The sequence below is a fragment of the Oncorhynchus mykiss genome, chromosome 9 (assembly GCF_057628025.1).
Source record: "Oncorhynchus mykiss isolate SJ-2025 chromosome 9, ASM5762802v1, whole genome shotgun sequence".
NCBI lineage: Eukaryota > Metazoa > Chordata > Actinopteri > Salmoniformes > Salmonidae > Oncorhynchus > Oncorhynchus mykiss.
In genome coordinates this window covers 83,502,352-83,518,489 of record NC_143030.1, presented here as the reverse complement: position 1 = coordinate 83,518,489, position 16,138 = coordinate 83,502,352, and the positions used below count along the sequence as shown (strand labels likewise).

The 16,138-nt window shown below is 42.2% G+C and overlaps 1 protein-coding gene across 1 annotated transcript; it reads left to right on the top strand.

Moving 5' to 3' along the window:
* Window positions 1–1,671: 1,671 nt before the first annotated feature.
* LOC149981362 (uncharacterized) lies at window positions 1,672–7,238 on the top strand. The gene is made up of 4 exons (XM_090185825.1): window positions 1,672–1,705; window positions 5,265–5,622; window positions 5,781–6,384; window positions 7,218–7,238. Exons 1-4 carry the CDS (start codon window positions 1,672–1,674, stop codon window positions 7,236–7,238), a joined length of 1,017 nt encoding a protein of 338 aa, XP_090041951.1.
* Window positions 7,239–16,138: the final 8,900 nt, after the last annotated feature.

Here is a 16,138-nt window from a genome sequence, read left to right as displayed (position 1 = left end):
CAGAGAGAGAGAGGCTGTCCTCAGACTCTAAGGCCCATAGAGAGAGACTGTCCTCAGACTCTAAGGCCCAGAGAGACAGATGGAGGCAGTCTTCAGGGTAACAGGCTCTCCAGCAGTCAACAGATGGTTCCTCACCTCTGCTACCCTCTCCTTCTCAAACCTGAAGAGGGGGACCAAGAGAGAAAAATAAATGCAGTGATTATTGTTATTTGGCAATGTAAACATACATTATATATTTTTTATTACATTTTTTTATTTCACCTTTATTTAACCAGGTAGGCCAGTTGAGAACACCTTTATTTAACCAGGTAGGCCAGTTGAGAACACCTTTATTTAACCAGGTAGGCCAGTTGAGAACACCTTTATTTAACCAGGTAGGCCAGTTGAGAACACCTTTATTTAACCAGGTAGGCCAGTTTGAGAACACCTTTATTTAACCAGGTAGGCCAGTTTGAGAACACCTTTATTTAACCAGGTAGGCCAGTTTGAGAACACCTTTATTTAACCAGGTAGGCCAGTTTGAGAACACCTTTATTTAACCAGGTAGGCTAGTTTGAGAACACCTTTATTTAACCAGGTAGGCCAGTTGAGAACACCTTTATTTAACCAGGTAGGCTAGTTTGAGAACACCTTTATTTAACCAGGTAGGCCAGTTGAGAACACCTTTATTTAACCAGGTAGGCTAGTTTGAGAACACCTTTATTTAACCAGGTAGGCCAGTTGAGAACACCTTTATTTAACCAGGTAGGCCAGTTGAGAACACCTTTATTTAACCAGGTAGGCCAGTTTGAGAACACCTTTATTTAACCAGGTAGGCCAGTTTGAGAACACCTTTATTTAACCAGGTAGGCCAGTTGAGAACACCTTTATTTAACCAGGTAGGCCAGTTGAGAACACCTTTATTTAACCAGGTAGGCCAGTTGAGAACACCTTTATTTAACCAGGTAGGCCAGTTGAGAACACCTTTATTTAACCAGGTAGGCCAGTTTGAGAACACCTTTATTTAACCAGGTAGGCTAGTTTGAGAACACCTTTATTTAACCAGGTAGGCCAGTTTGAGAACACCTTTATTTAACCAGGTAGGCCAGTTTGAGAACACCTTTATTTAACCAGGTAGGCCAGTTTGAGAATACCTTTATTTAACCAGGTAGGCCAGTTTGAGAACAAGTTCTCATTTACAATTGCGACCTGGCCAAGATAAAGCAAAGCAGTTTGACACAAACAACAACACAGAGTTACACATGGAATAAACAAAACATAGTCAATAATACAGTAGAACAAACGGAAACAAAAAGTCTATATACAGTGAGTGCAAATGAGGTAAGATAAGGGAGTTAAGGCAATAAATTGGCCATGGTGGCGAAGTAATTACAATATAGAAAATAAACACTGGAATGGTAGATGTGCAGAAGATGAATGTGCAAGTAGAGATACTGGGGTGCAAAAGAGAAAGATAAATCAATAAATACAGTATGGGGATGAGGTAGTTGGATGGGCTATTTACAGATGGGCTATGTACAGGTGCAGTGATCTGCGAGCTGCTCTGACAGCTAGTGCTTAGAGCTATATTTTGAATGACTCCAACCTAAGTGTATGTAAACTTCCGACTTCAGCTGTAAATATATACACTGTATCGGAGAGAGAGTGAGAGAGAGGGTTAGAGAGTGTGACATGTTTGCTGCTGACAGTCCTGCTATCCGCACCAGTTGCTTTAGACTGGCTCTGCTTTCAACTGCTTGACACTGACACCCTGATGCCTGACACACAGACAAAACACCTCCTCCTGTTCACTTGCTATGCACCTGACCTGGTTAGAACAACAGGGAGGAGAGGAGGCAGCACAGGGTCACTGGGTTTCGGAGTTGTGCAGTATTCCTATACTACACCTATATATAGACATAGACACAGTATTCAGTACTCCTATACTATACCTACACCTATATATAGACACACACACACCACACACACACACCACACACACTCTCTCACACACACACTCACACACACACACACACACACACACACACACACACACACACACACACACACACACACACACACACACCACACACACACTCACACACACACACACACACACACACACACACACACACACACACACCACACACACACTCACACACACTCACACACACACACACAGAAACAAGTTATATATATATTTTCCCTTGTGTACTTTAACTATTTGCACATTGTTACAACACTGTATATAGACATATTATGACATTTGTAACGTCTTTATTATTTTGGAACTTCTGTGTGTGTAATGTTTACTGTTCATTTTAATAGTTTATTTCACTTTTGTTTATTATCTACTTCACTTGCTTTGGCAATGTTAACATATGTTTCCCATGCCAATAAAACCCCTTGAATTGAATTGAATATATGTAGATAGACAGAGAAAGAGATAGCGAGAGAGAGGGATAATTGGGGGGAAATGAAGACAGGATAATTATAGAGAGAAAAATAATTGGAGCAGGGAGAAGTGAGAGAGATAAAGGAGAAATGAGAGAGATAAAGGAGAAGTGAGAGAGATAAAGGAGAAAGGAGAGAGATAAAGGAGAGAGATAAAGGAGAAGTGAGAGAGATAAAGGAGAGAGATAAAGGAGAAGTGAGAGAGATAAAGGAGAAAGGAGATAGATTAAGGAGAGAGATAAAGGAGAGAGATTAAGGAGAAAGGAGAGAGATAAAGGAGAAAGGAGAGCGAAAGGAGAAAGGCTTATGAGGGGTGGATATGAGAAAGAGGGGGTTGAGGGAGAAAGAGAAGAAAGGGATGAAGAGGTGACAACACATTAGTGAGTACCACTTTCCATAGTGGTGGCTGCATCATGTTATTGGTATGCTTGCAATAGTTAAGGACTGGGGAGTTTTTCAGGATAAAAAAATTACTGAATGGAGCTAAGCACAGGTAAAATCCTAGAGGAAAACCTGGTTAAGTCCGTTTCCAACATTCACTGGGAGATTCATTCACCTTTCAGCAGGACAATAACCTTAAACATAAGGTCAAATCTACACTGGAGTCGACGAGTTATAGTTTTGACTTTAATCTACGTGAAAATCTATGGGAAGACCAGAAAATGGTTGTCTAGCGATGATCAACAAGCAGTTTGACAGAGCTTGAAGAATTTTGAAAAGAATAATGGGCAAATGTTGCACAATCCAGGTGTGGAAAGCTCTTAGAGATTTACCCAGAAAGCCTCACAGCTGTAATCGCTGCCAAAGGTGCTTCTACAAAGTATTGACTCAGGGGTGTGAAAACTTACAGTATGTAAATTACATGTCTGTATTTTATTTTTATTAAATTGGCAAAATATTCTAAAACCATGTTTTCACTTTGCCATTATGGGGTGTGGTGTGAAAAAAAACGATTTAATCCATTTTGAATTCAGGCTGTAACAACAAATGTGGAATAAGTCTTAGGGTTTGAGTACTTTCTGAAGGCTCTGTACGCATGTTGTTTGTGCAATGGTATCTTCTAAATCAGAGAGGAATTGGTGAAACATGAAAATGTTAGCTAGCTAGCTGCAGGAGGTAAGAAACATGTAGCATCTAATTAGGGTCCCCTGGAAATACTGACCAACACTTTGATTCCTACACCGTCAATAATTCCTCCCTGGCTTATTCATTCATTGTCATGTGAAAGAACAACGTATTCAAGGTGCTTCCCACTGTATTCTAACTATACAATAAGAATAATCATTATATTACCATGATTCCAAAAGTTCACAAATGAACTAGGCCTGTTTTTGTTGTTGTTGCCCATATTAAGCAGGCCACATAACCCATAACATTCACTACATAACCTATAACATTCACTACATAACCTATAACATCCACTACATAACCTATAACATCCACTACATAACCTATAACATTCACTACATAACCTATAACAATCACTACATAACCTATAACACATACCATCCACTACATAACCTATAACATCCACTACATAACCTATAACATCCACTACATAACCTATAACATTCACTACATAACCTATAACATTCACTCCATAACCTATACAGTTCACTACATAACCTATAACATTAACTACATAACCTATAACATCCACTACATAACCCATAACATTCACTACATAACCCATAACATTCACTACATAACCTATAACATTCACTCCATAACCTATACAGTTCACTACATAACCTATAACATCCACTACATAACCTATAACATCCACTACATAACCTATAACACATACCATCCACTACATAACCTATAACATCCACTACATAATCTATAACATTCACTACACAACATATAACATCCACTACATAACATATAACCTATAACATCCACTACATAACCTATAACATATAACATCCACTACATAACCTATAACATCCACTACATAACCTATAACATCCACTACATAACTTATAACATTCACTACATAACCTATACCATCCACTACATCACATATAACATTCACTACATAACCTATAACATTCACTACATAACCTATAACATTCACTAAATAACCCATAACATTCACTACATAACCTATACCATCCACTACATAACCTATAACATTCACTACATAATCTATAACAATCACTACATAATGTATAACATCCACTACATAATCTATAACATCCACTACATAACCTATAACATCCACTACATAATCTATAACAATCACTACATAATCTATAACATCCACTATATAACCTATAACATTCACTACATAATCTATAACAATCACTACATAATCTATAACATCCACTACATAACCTATAACATCCACTACATAACATATAACATATAACATCCACTACATAATCTATAACATCCACTACATAACCTATACCATTCACTACATAACCCATACCATCCACTACATAACCTATAACATTCACTACATAACCTATAACATCCACTACATACCCTATAACATATAACATCTACTACATAACATATAACCTATAACATCCACTACATAACCTATAACATCCACTACATAACCTATAACATCCACTACATAACCTATAACATATAACATCCACTACATAACCTATAACATATAACATCCACTACATAACCTATAACCTATACCATTCACTACATAACCTATAAAATCCACTACATAACCTATAACATTCACTACATAACCTATGGCATTCACTCCATAACCTATAACATCCACTACATAACCTATAACATTCACTCCATAACCTATAACATCCACTACATAACCTATAACATTCACTCCATAACCTGTACAGTTCAGCACATAACCTATAACATTCACTACATAACCTATAACATTCACTCCATAACCTATAACATCCACTACATAACCTATAACATTCACTCCATAACCTATAACATCCACTACATAACCTATAACATTCACTCCATAACCTGTACAGTTCAGCACATAACCTATAACATTCACTACATAACCTATGGCATTCACTCCATAACCTATAACATCCACTACATAACCTATAACATTCACTACATAACCTATAACATTAACTACATAACCTATAACATTCACTACATAACCTATAACATTCACTACATAACCTATACCATCCACTACATCACATATAACATTTACTACATAACCTATAACCTATAACATTCACTACATAACCTATAACATTAACTACATAACCTATAACATTCACTACATAACCTATAACATTCACTACATAACCTATACCATCCACTACATCACATATAACATTTACTACATAACCTATAACATATAACATCCACTACATAACCTATACCATTCACTACATAATCTATAACATTCACTACATAACCTATAACATTAACTACATAACCTATAACATCCACTACATAACCTATAACATCCACTACATAACCTATAACATCCACTACATAACCTATAACATTCGCTACATAACCTATAACATCCACTACATAACCTATGACATCCACTACATAATCTATAACAATCACTACATAACCTATAACATCCACTACATAACCTATAACATCCACTACATAACCTATAACATTCACTACATAACCTATAACATCCACTACATAACCTATAACATTCACTACATAACCTATAACATTCGCTACATAACCTATAACATCCACTACATAACCTATGACATCCACTACATAACCTATAACATTCACTACATAACCTATAACATTCGCTACATAACCTATAACATCCACTACATAACCTATAACATCCACTACATAACCTATGACATCCACTACATAATCTATAACAATCACTGCATAACCTATAACATTAACTACATAATCTATAACATTCACTACATAACCTATAACATCCACTACATAACCTATAACATTCACTACATAACCTATGAAAAAAACACCAAAAAAGTGTTAAACAAATCAAAATATATTTGAGATTCTTCAAAGTTGCCACCCTTTGCCTTGACGAGAGCTTTGCCAACTTTTGGCATTCTCTCAACAAGCTTCAGGAGGTAGTCACCTCACTGTTGAAGTTGAGACTGGTGTTTTGTGGATTCATTCACCAAATCAACCTAGGAGCTATGGCATCTGGGATTCACCAAACCAGCACACTTCGTAACACTTGATAATACTTCATAAGCCTTCATAGACACATATACACACACATGCGTGTATCATCCAGTCTTACCTCTGCTGAGTCCCTAGAGGTTGAGAGAGAGAGGGATGTCCCAGTAGACCAGTCTGTATGAGAGAGAGGGATGTCCCAGTAGACCAGTCTGTATGATCTGGAATCATGATGGCTAGTCTATCAGACCGGGGTAACCCTAACCCTACCTTACTTTACCCAATAAGAAACTGGAGCAGGGGCACAGGGCAGAAGCAAACACACACGCACACACACACAAATAGACAGACACACGCACAAGCAAACACACACGCACGCACACACAAATAGACAGACACACGCACAAGCAAACACACTCACACACGCACAAATAGACAGACACACGCACAAGCAAACACACCCGCACACACACACAAATAGACAGACACACGCACAAGCAAACATACACATGTCTTCTCTATGTAGTCCAGTGTCTTCTCTATGTGGTCCAGTGTCTTCTCTATGTGGTCCAGTGTCTTCTCTATGTGGTCCAGTGTCTTCTCTATGTGGTCCAGTGTCTTCTCTATGTAGTCCAGTGTGTCTTCTCTATGTGGTCCAGTGTGTCTTCTCTATGTAGTCCAGTGTCTTCTCTATGTAGTCCAGTGTGTCTTCTCTATGTAGTCCAGTGTCTTCTCTATGTAGTCCAGTGTGTCTTCTCTATGTAGTCCAGTGTGTCTTCTCTATGTAGTCCAGTGTGTCTTCTCTATGTAGTCCAGTGTGTCTTCTATATGTAGTCCAGTGTGTCTTCTCTACGTAGTCCAGTGTGTATTCTATATGTAGTCCAGTGTCTTCTCTACATAGTCCAGTGTGTCTTCTCTACGTAGTCCAGTGTGTTTTTCTATGTAGTCCAGTGTGTCTTCTCTATGTAGTCCAGTGTGTCTTCTCTATGTAGTCCAGTGTGTCTTCTCTATGTATACCAGTGTCTTCTCTATGTGGTCAAGTGTGCCTTCTATATGTAGTCCAGGGTGCCTTCTACATGTAGTCCAGTTTGTCTTCTCTATGTAGTCCAGTGTGTCTTCTCTATGTAGTCCAGTGTGTCTTCTCTTTGTATTCCAGTCTGTCGTCTCTAAGTAGTCCAGTGTGTCTGTAGAGAGAGAGACCAGTGTGTCTGTAGAGAGAGAGACCAGTGTGTCTGTAGAGAGAGAGACTAGTGTGTCTGTAGAGAGTGAGACTAGTGTGTCTGTAGAGAGTGAGACCAGTGTGTCTGTAGAGAGAGAGACCAATGTGTCTGTAGAGAGAGAAACCAGTGTGTCTGTCGAGAGTGAGACCAGTGTGTCTGTAGAGGAAGACACCAGTGTATGTCTGTAGAGAGAGAGAGAGAGACCAGTGTATGTCTGTAGAGAGAGAGACCAGTGTGTCTGTAGAAAGAGACACCAGTGTGTGTCTGCAAAGAGACAGACCAGTGTGTGTCTGTAGAGAGAGAGACCAGTGTGTCTGTAGAAAGAGACACCAGTGTGTGTCTGCAAAGAGACAGACCAGTGTGTGTCTGTAGAGAGAGATGCCAATGTGTCTGTAGAGCGAGAGACCAGTGTGTGTCTGTAGAAAGAGAGACCAGTGTGCAAGCAGAGAGAGAGACCAGTGTGCAAGCAGAGAGAGAGACCAGTGTGTCTGTAGAGAGAGAGACCAGTGTGTCTATAGAGAGAGAGACCAGTGTGTCTGTAGAGAGAGAGACCAGTGTGTCTGTAGAGAGAGAGACCAGTGTGTGTCTGTAGAGAGAGACCAGTGTGCAAGCAGAGAGAGAGAGACCAGTGTGTCTGTAGAGAGAGACCAAAAATCAAATCAAATCAAATTTATTTATATAGCCCTTCGTACATCAGCTGATATCTCAAAGTGCTGTAAAGAAACCCAGCCTAAAACCTCAAACAGCAAGCAATGCAGGTGTAGAAGCACGGTGGCTAGGAAAAACTCCCTAGAAAGGCCAAAACGTAGGAAGAAACCTAGAGAGGAACCAGGCAATGTGGGGTGGCCAGTCCTCTTCTGGCTGTGCCGGGTGGAGATTATAACAGAACATGGCCAAGATGTTCAAATGTTTATAAATGACCAGCATGGTCGAATAATAATAGTGCAGAACAGTTGAAACTGGAGCAGCAGCACGGTCTGTAGAGGAAGAGACCAGTGTGTGTATGTAGAGATAGAGACCAGTGTGTCTGTAGAGATAGAACCCAGTGTGGCTGTAGATAGAGAGACCAGTGTGTCTGTAGAGAGAGAGACTAGTGTGTGTCTGCAGAAAGAGAGACCAGTGTATGTCTGTAGAGAGAGAGACCAGTGTGTGTCTGTAGAGCGAGAGACCAGTGTGTGTCTGTAGAGAGAGAGACCAGTGTGTCTGTAGAGAGAGTGACCAGTGTATGTCTGTAGAGAGAGAGACCAGTGTGTCTGCAGAGAGAGAGACCAGTGTGTGTCTGCAGAGAGAGGCCAGTGTGTGTCTGCAGTGAGAGAGAGACCAGTGTGTGTCTGCAGAGAGACACCAGTGTGTGTCTGTAGAGAGAGAGACCAGTGTGTGTCTGTAGAGAGAGAGACCAGTGTGTCTGCAGAGAGAGACCATTGTGTGTCTGCAGAGAGAGACCAGTGTGTGTCTGTAGAGAGAGAGACCCGTGTGTCTGTAGAGAGAGACCCGTGTGTCTGTAGAGAGTGAGACCAGTGTGTCTGTAGAGTGAGACCAGTGTTTGTCTGCAGAGAGAGAGACCAGTGTGTCTGTAGAGAGAGAGAGACCAGTTTGTCTGTAGAGAGAGACCCGTGTGTCTGTAGAGTGAGACCATTGTGTCTGTAGAGTGAGACCAGGGTTTATCTGCAGAGAGAGACCAGTGTGTTTGTAGAGTGAGAGACCAGTTTGTCTGTAGAGAGAGACCAGTGTGTCTGTAGATAAAGACTACTGTGTCTGTAGATAGAGAGACCAGTGTATGTCTGTAGAGAGAGAGACCAGTGTATGTCTGTAGAGAGAGATAGACAAGTGTGTCTGTAGAGTGATAACAGTGTTTGTCTGCAGAGAGAGAGAGACCCGTTTGTCTGTAGAGAGAGAGACCAGTGTGTCTGTAGAGTGAGACCAGTGTTTGTTTGCAGAGAGACCGGTGTTTGTCTGCAGAGAGACCAGTGTGTCTGTGGAGAGAGACCAGTGTGTCTGTTGAGAGGGAGACCAGTGTGTCTGTAGAGAGAGAGACCAGTGTGTGCCTGCAGAGAGACAGACCAGTGTGTCTGTAGATAGAGAGACCAGTGTATGTCTGTAGAGAGAGAGACCAGTGTATGTCTGTAGAGAGAGAGAGACAAGTGTGTCTGTAGAGTGATAACAGTGTTTGTCTGCAGAGAGAGAGAGACCCGTTTGTCTGTAGAGAGAGAGACCAGTGTGTCTGTAGAGTGAGACCAGTGTTTGTTTGCAGAGAGACCGGTGTTTGTCTGCAGAGAGACCAGTGTGTCTGTGGAGAGAGACCAGTGTGTCTGTAGAGAGGGAGACCAGTGTGTCTGTAGAGAGAGAGACCAGTGTGTGCCTGCAGAGAGACAGACCAGTGTGTCTGTAGAGAGAGAGACCAGTGTGTCTGTAGAGAGAGAGAGACCAGTGTGTCTGTAGAGAGAGAGACCAGTGTGTCTGTAGAGAGTGAGACCAGTGTGTCTGTAGAGAGAGACCAGTGTGACTGTAGAGAGAGAGACCAGTGTATGTCTGTAGAGAGAGAGACCAGTGTGTCTGTAGAGAGAGACCAGTGTGTCTGTAGAGAGAGAGACCAGTGTGTCTGTAGAGAGAGAGACCAGTGTGTCTGTAGAGAGAGAGACCAGTGTGTCTGTAGAGAGAGAGACCAGTGTGACTGTAGAGAGAGAGACCAGTGTATGTCTGTAGAGAGAGAGAGACCAGTGTGTCTGTAGAGAGAGAGAGACCAGTGTGTCTGTAGAGAGAGAGACCCGTGTGTCTGTAGAGAATGAGACCAGTGTGTCTGTAGAGAGAGAGAGACCAGTTTGTCTGTAGAGAGAGACCCGTGTGTCTGTAGAGAGTGAGACCAGTGTGCCTGTAGAGTGAGACCAGTGTTTATCTGCAGAGAGAGAGACCAGAGTGTTTGTAGAGAGAGAGACCAGTTTGTCTGTAGAGAGAGACCAGTGTGTCTCTAGATAAAGACTACTGTGTCTGTAGATAGAGAGACCAGTGTATGTCTGTATATAGAGAGACCAGTGTATGTCTGTAGAGAGAGACCAGTGTATGTCTGTAGAGAGAGAGAGACCAGTGTGTCTCTAGAGTGATACCAGTGTTTGTCTGCAGAGAGAGAGACCCGTGTGTCTGTAGAGACCAGTGTTTGTCTGCAGAGAGACCAGTGTGTCTGTAGAGAGGTAGACCAGTGTGTCTGTAGAGAGAGAGACCATTGTGTGCCTGCAGAGAGACAGACCAGTGTGCCTGCAGAGAGACAGACCAGTGTGTCTGTAGAGAGTGAGACCAGTATGTCTGTAGAGAGAGAGAGACCAGTGTGTCTGTAGAGAGAGAGACCAGTGTGTCTACAGATACACTAGTGTGTCTGTGGAGAGAGACCAGTGTGTCTGTAGAGAGCGAGACCAGTGTGTCTGTAGAGAGAGACCAGTTTGTCTGCAGAGAGAGACCAGTGTGTTTATAGATAAAGACTACTGTGTCTGTAGATAGAGAGACCAGTGTGTCTGTGGAGAGAGACCAGTGTGTCTCTAGATAAAGACTACTGTGTCTGTAGATAGAGAGACCAGTGTATGTCTGTATATAGAGAGACCAGTGTATGTCTGTAGAGAGAGACCAGTGTATGTCTGTAGAGAGAGAGAGACCAGTGTGTCTCTAGAGTGATACCAGTGTTTGTCTGCAGAGAGAGAGACCCGTGTGTCTGTAGAGACCAGTGTTTGTCTGCAGAGAGACCAGTGTGTCTGTAGAGAGGGAGACCAGTGTGTCTGTAGAGAGAGAGACCATTGTGTGCCTGCAGAGAGACAGACCAGTGTGCCTGCAGAGAGACAGACCAGTGTGTCTGTAGAGAGTGAGACCAGTATGTCTGTAGAGAGAGAGAGACCAGTGTGTCTGTAGAGAGAGAGACCAGTGTGTCTACAGATACACTAGTGTGTCTGTGGAGAGAGACCAGTGTGTCTGTAGAGAGCGAGACCAGTGTGTCTGTAGAGAGAGACCAGTTTGTCTGCAGAGAGAGACCAGTGTGTTTATAGATAAAGACTACTGTGTCTGTAGATAGAGAGACCAGTGTGTCTGTGGAGAGAAACCAGTGTGTCCGTAGAGTAAGATCAGTGTGTCTGTAGAGAGGGAGACCAGCGTGTCTGTACATAGTGAGACCAGTATGTCTGTAGAGAGAGAGAGACCAGTGCTTCTGTAGAGAGAGCGAGACCAGTGTGTGACTGTAGAGAGAGAGAGAGGCCGTGTGTGTCTGTAGAGAGAGAGCCCAGTGTGTCTGTAGAGTGAGACCAGTGTTTATCTGCAGAGAGATAGGCGTTGTCATGCCCTCTTCACGACTGTCTTGGTGTGTTTGGTTCATGATAGTTTGTTGGTGATATGGACACCTAGGAACTTGAAGCTCTCAACCTGCTCCACTATAGCCCTGTTGATGAGAATGCTCAGCCCTCCTTTTCCTGTTGCCCACGATCATCTCCTTTGTCTTGATCACTTCGAGGAAGAGGTTGTTATCCTGGCACCGTCAGATCTCTGAACTCCTCCCTCTAGGCTGTTTCGTCGTTGTCAGTGATCAGGCCTACCACTGTATGTCAACAGCAAACTTAATGATGGTGTTGGAGTCGTGCTTGGCCATGCAGTCATGGGTGAGCAGGGAGTAGAGGAGGGGACTGTGCACGCACCCCTGAGGGGCTCCCATGTTGAGGATCAGCGTGGCAGATGTGTTGTTACCTACCACTACCACCTGGGGGCTGATCGTCAGGAAGTCCAGGATCCAGTTGCAGAGGGAGGTGTGTAGTCCCAGGGTCCTTAGCTTAGCAATGAGCTTTGAGGTGCACTTTGGTGTTGAACGCTGAGCTGTAGTCAATGAATAGCATTCTCACATAGGTGTTCCTCCTTGTCCAGGTGGGAAAGGGCAGTGTGGAGTGCAATAGAGATTGTGTCATCTGTGGATCTGGTGGGGCGGTAGGCAAATTGGAGTGGGGTCCAGGGTTTCTGGGATAAAGGTGTTGATGTGAGCCATGACCAAACTTTCAAAACACTTCATGGCCACAGATGTGAGTGCTACGGATCGGTAGTCATTTAGGATTGTTACCTCGGTGTTCTTGAGCACAGGGACTATGGTGGTCTGCTTGGAACATATTGGTATTACAAACTCGGTCAGGGACAGGAATAAGGATTTCTTATAGGCGTCCGGATTTTTGGCCCGTTCCTTGAAAGCGGAACATTAGCTCGATGCGGAACATTAGCTCGATGCGGAACATTAGCTCGATGCGGAACATTAGCTCGATGCGGATGTTGGCTGTAATCGATGGCTTCCGGTTTGGATATTAACATACTGTCACTGAGGGGACGACGTTGTCGATGCACTTATTGATGAAGCCGATGACTGTGGTGGTATACTCCTCATTGCAAAAGGCATCGGGTAGATGTAAATTACAAATATAATTGTATATATATATATACACAGTTCCCATGGCTTCCACTAGATGTCAACAGTCTTTAGACAATGTTTCAGGCTTGTTTTCGGGAAAAAGACCTGTCATTGGACAGGATCATGCATTGCTGGTGTGCCGGCGTGACCGAGTGCGTGACCTTCGTTGTTTTTCCTTTCTATTGAATACGCTATTGTCCTGTTGAAATATTATCGATTATTTAGACAATTGACAACCTGAGGATTATTTATAAACATCGTTTGGCGTGTTTCGACGAACTTTACCGCTACTATTGGGATGTATTCGTCTGTATGTTTTGACTGCCTTTGAGCCAGTGGATTACAGAACAAAACGCGCCAACAAAACTGAGGTTTTTGGGATATAAAGAGGGACTTCATCGAACTATACAAACATTTATTGTGTAGCTGGGACTCTTGTGACTGCAACCATATGAAGATCTTCAAAGGTAAGTGATTAACTTCTTTGGGCTGAGATCCCGTTAACGGGATCGATATGACAAAAGCCAGTGAAAGTGCAGGGCGCCAAATTAAAACAACAGAAATCTCATAATTAAAATTCCTCAAACATACAAGTATTTTATACCATTTTAAAGGTAATCTCGTTGTTAATCCCACCACAGTGTCCGATTTCATATAGGCTTTACAGCGAAAGCACCACAAACGATTATGTTAGGTCACCGCCAAGTCACAGAAAAATACAGCCATTTTTCCAGCCAAAGAGAGGAGTCACAAAAAGCACAAATAGAGATAAAATTAATCACTAACCTTTGATGATCTTCATCAGATGACACTCATAGGACTTCATGTTACACAATACATGTATGTTTTGTTCGATAAAGCGCATATTTATATCCAAAACTCTCAGTTTACATTGGCACGTTATATTCAGTAGTTCCAAAACATGCGGTGATTTTGCAGAGAGGCACATCAATTGACAGAAATACTCATAATAAACATTGAGGAAAGATACAACTATTGTACATGGAACTTTAGATGCATTTCTCCTTAATGCAACCGCTGTGTCAGATTTCAAAAAAACTTTACGGAAAACCACACCATGCAATAATCTGAGTACGAGCAGACGAAAAGTCGAAAAGTTCCGTTACAGTCCGTAGAAACATGTCAAACGATGTATAGAATCAATCTTTAGGATGTTTTTAACATACATTTTTAACATAAATTCCTTTGTCTGTAGAAATGCAATGGAAAGCAAGCTAGCTTTCACGTGACCGCGCATGTTCAGCTCGCGGGACTCAGGCAGACCTCTGACTCATTCCTCTCTCATTCAGAAGCATCAAACAAGGTTTCTAGAGACTGTTGACATCTAGTGGAAGCCTTAGGAAGTGCAACATGACTAATATCTCCCTGTATCTTCAATAGGGCCTGAGTTGAAAAACTACCAGCCTCAGATTTCCCACTTCCTGTTTGGATTTTTTTCTCAGGTTTTTGCCTGTTTTATGAGTTCTGTTATACTCACAGACAAAAATTCAAACATTTTTAGAAACATCAGAGTGTTTTCTATCCAAATATACTAATACTATGTATATATTATCAACCGGGACTGAGTAGCAGGCAGTTTACTCTGGGCACCTTTCATCCAAGCTACTCAATACTGCCCCCAGCCATAAAAGGATAACACTTGTATTTTTTTTATGAATGTTTATTATGAATTATTTTGTATTTTTAATAAGATGCTCTGAAATTTCCCCGGATGTTGTCGAGGTGGGTCGCTAGATAGATAAATAAATACAGAATGGGGATGAGATAGTTGGATGGACTATTTACAAATGAGCTATGTACAGGTGCAGTGATCTGTGAGCTGCTACAACAGCTGGTACTTAAAGCTAGTGAGGGAGATAAGAGGCTCCAGCTTTAGTGATTTTTGCAGTCCGTTCCAGTCATTGGCATTATACATACTACGTCACTGTTGGCACTATCGAATCTAGACGAGGGACATGTAACAGGTGTGTGTTTGTGTGTGTGTGTGTGTGTGTGTGTGTGTGTGTGTGTGTGTGTGTGTGTGTGTCTAAGAGCGATCAGATAGATTACAAGGCACTCAAAGCCCCCTAGACTGGAACGCAAAGATTAGGCCTCTCCATGCTTGACTCACTTACTGTAGCACTCTAAATACTTAATGTTTAACAACTCCATTAAAGAGGCTAACATGAGAGAGATAGGGAGAGGGAGAGAGACAGAAAGAGATTGAGAGAAAGAGAGAGAGAGAGAGTGAGAGAAAGAAAGAGACAGAGATTGAGGAGAGAGAGAGATGGAAATAGAGGAGTGTGAAAGAGAGGAGACGAGAGAAAGACAGGAGATGAGAGTAGGAAAGATACAGTGAAGGAGAGGAGATGAGAGAAGGAGAGATATGGTGAAGGAGAGATACGGTAAAGGAGAGGAGATGAGAGAAGGAAAGCAACACTGTAGTTATCAACTGTGTGCCGTGTGTGCATTCACACAGCCCCCCCCCCCCCCCCACTCTTACACTAGCCCAAGCCAATGACATGTACCAGATGCTCAGCAGGCTCTGCTCACACTTACTGGTCTGAGGCCAAACCACACGACGGACAACATTGGACACTTTATGGAACACAAAGCCTTCACTATTTCATCCTGGAATATCCAAGGCCTGAGGTCATCTGTCTTTGGGTTAGGAGCTGGAACCTGGACTTCAGCAAAGAAATCAGAAATACAGACAACAAGAAATACAAGAAACATGGTATAGAGGAGATGGACCTGCTAGTTGTCCTTTAGGTTACAGAGAGCTGGTAGTCCCATCCACCAAACTACTAGGTGGGTGGTATAGAGGAGATGGACCTGCTAGTTGTCCTCCAGGTTACAGAGAGCTGGTAGTCCCATCCACCAAACTACCAGGTGTGTGGTGTAGAGGAGTTGGACCTGCTAGTTGTCCTTTAGGTTAGAGAGAGCTGGTAGCCCCATCCAC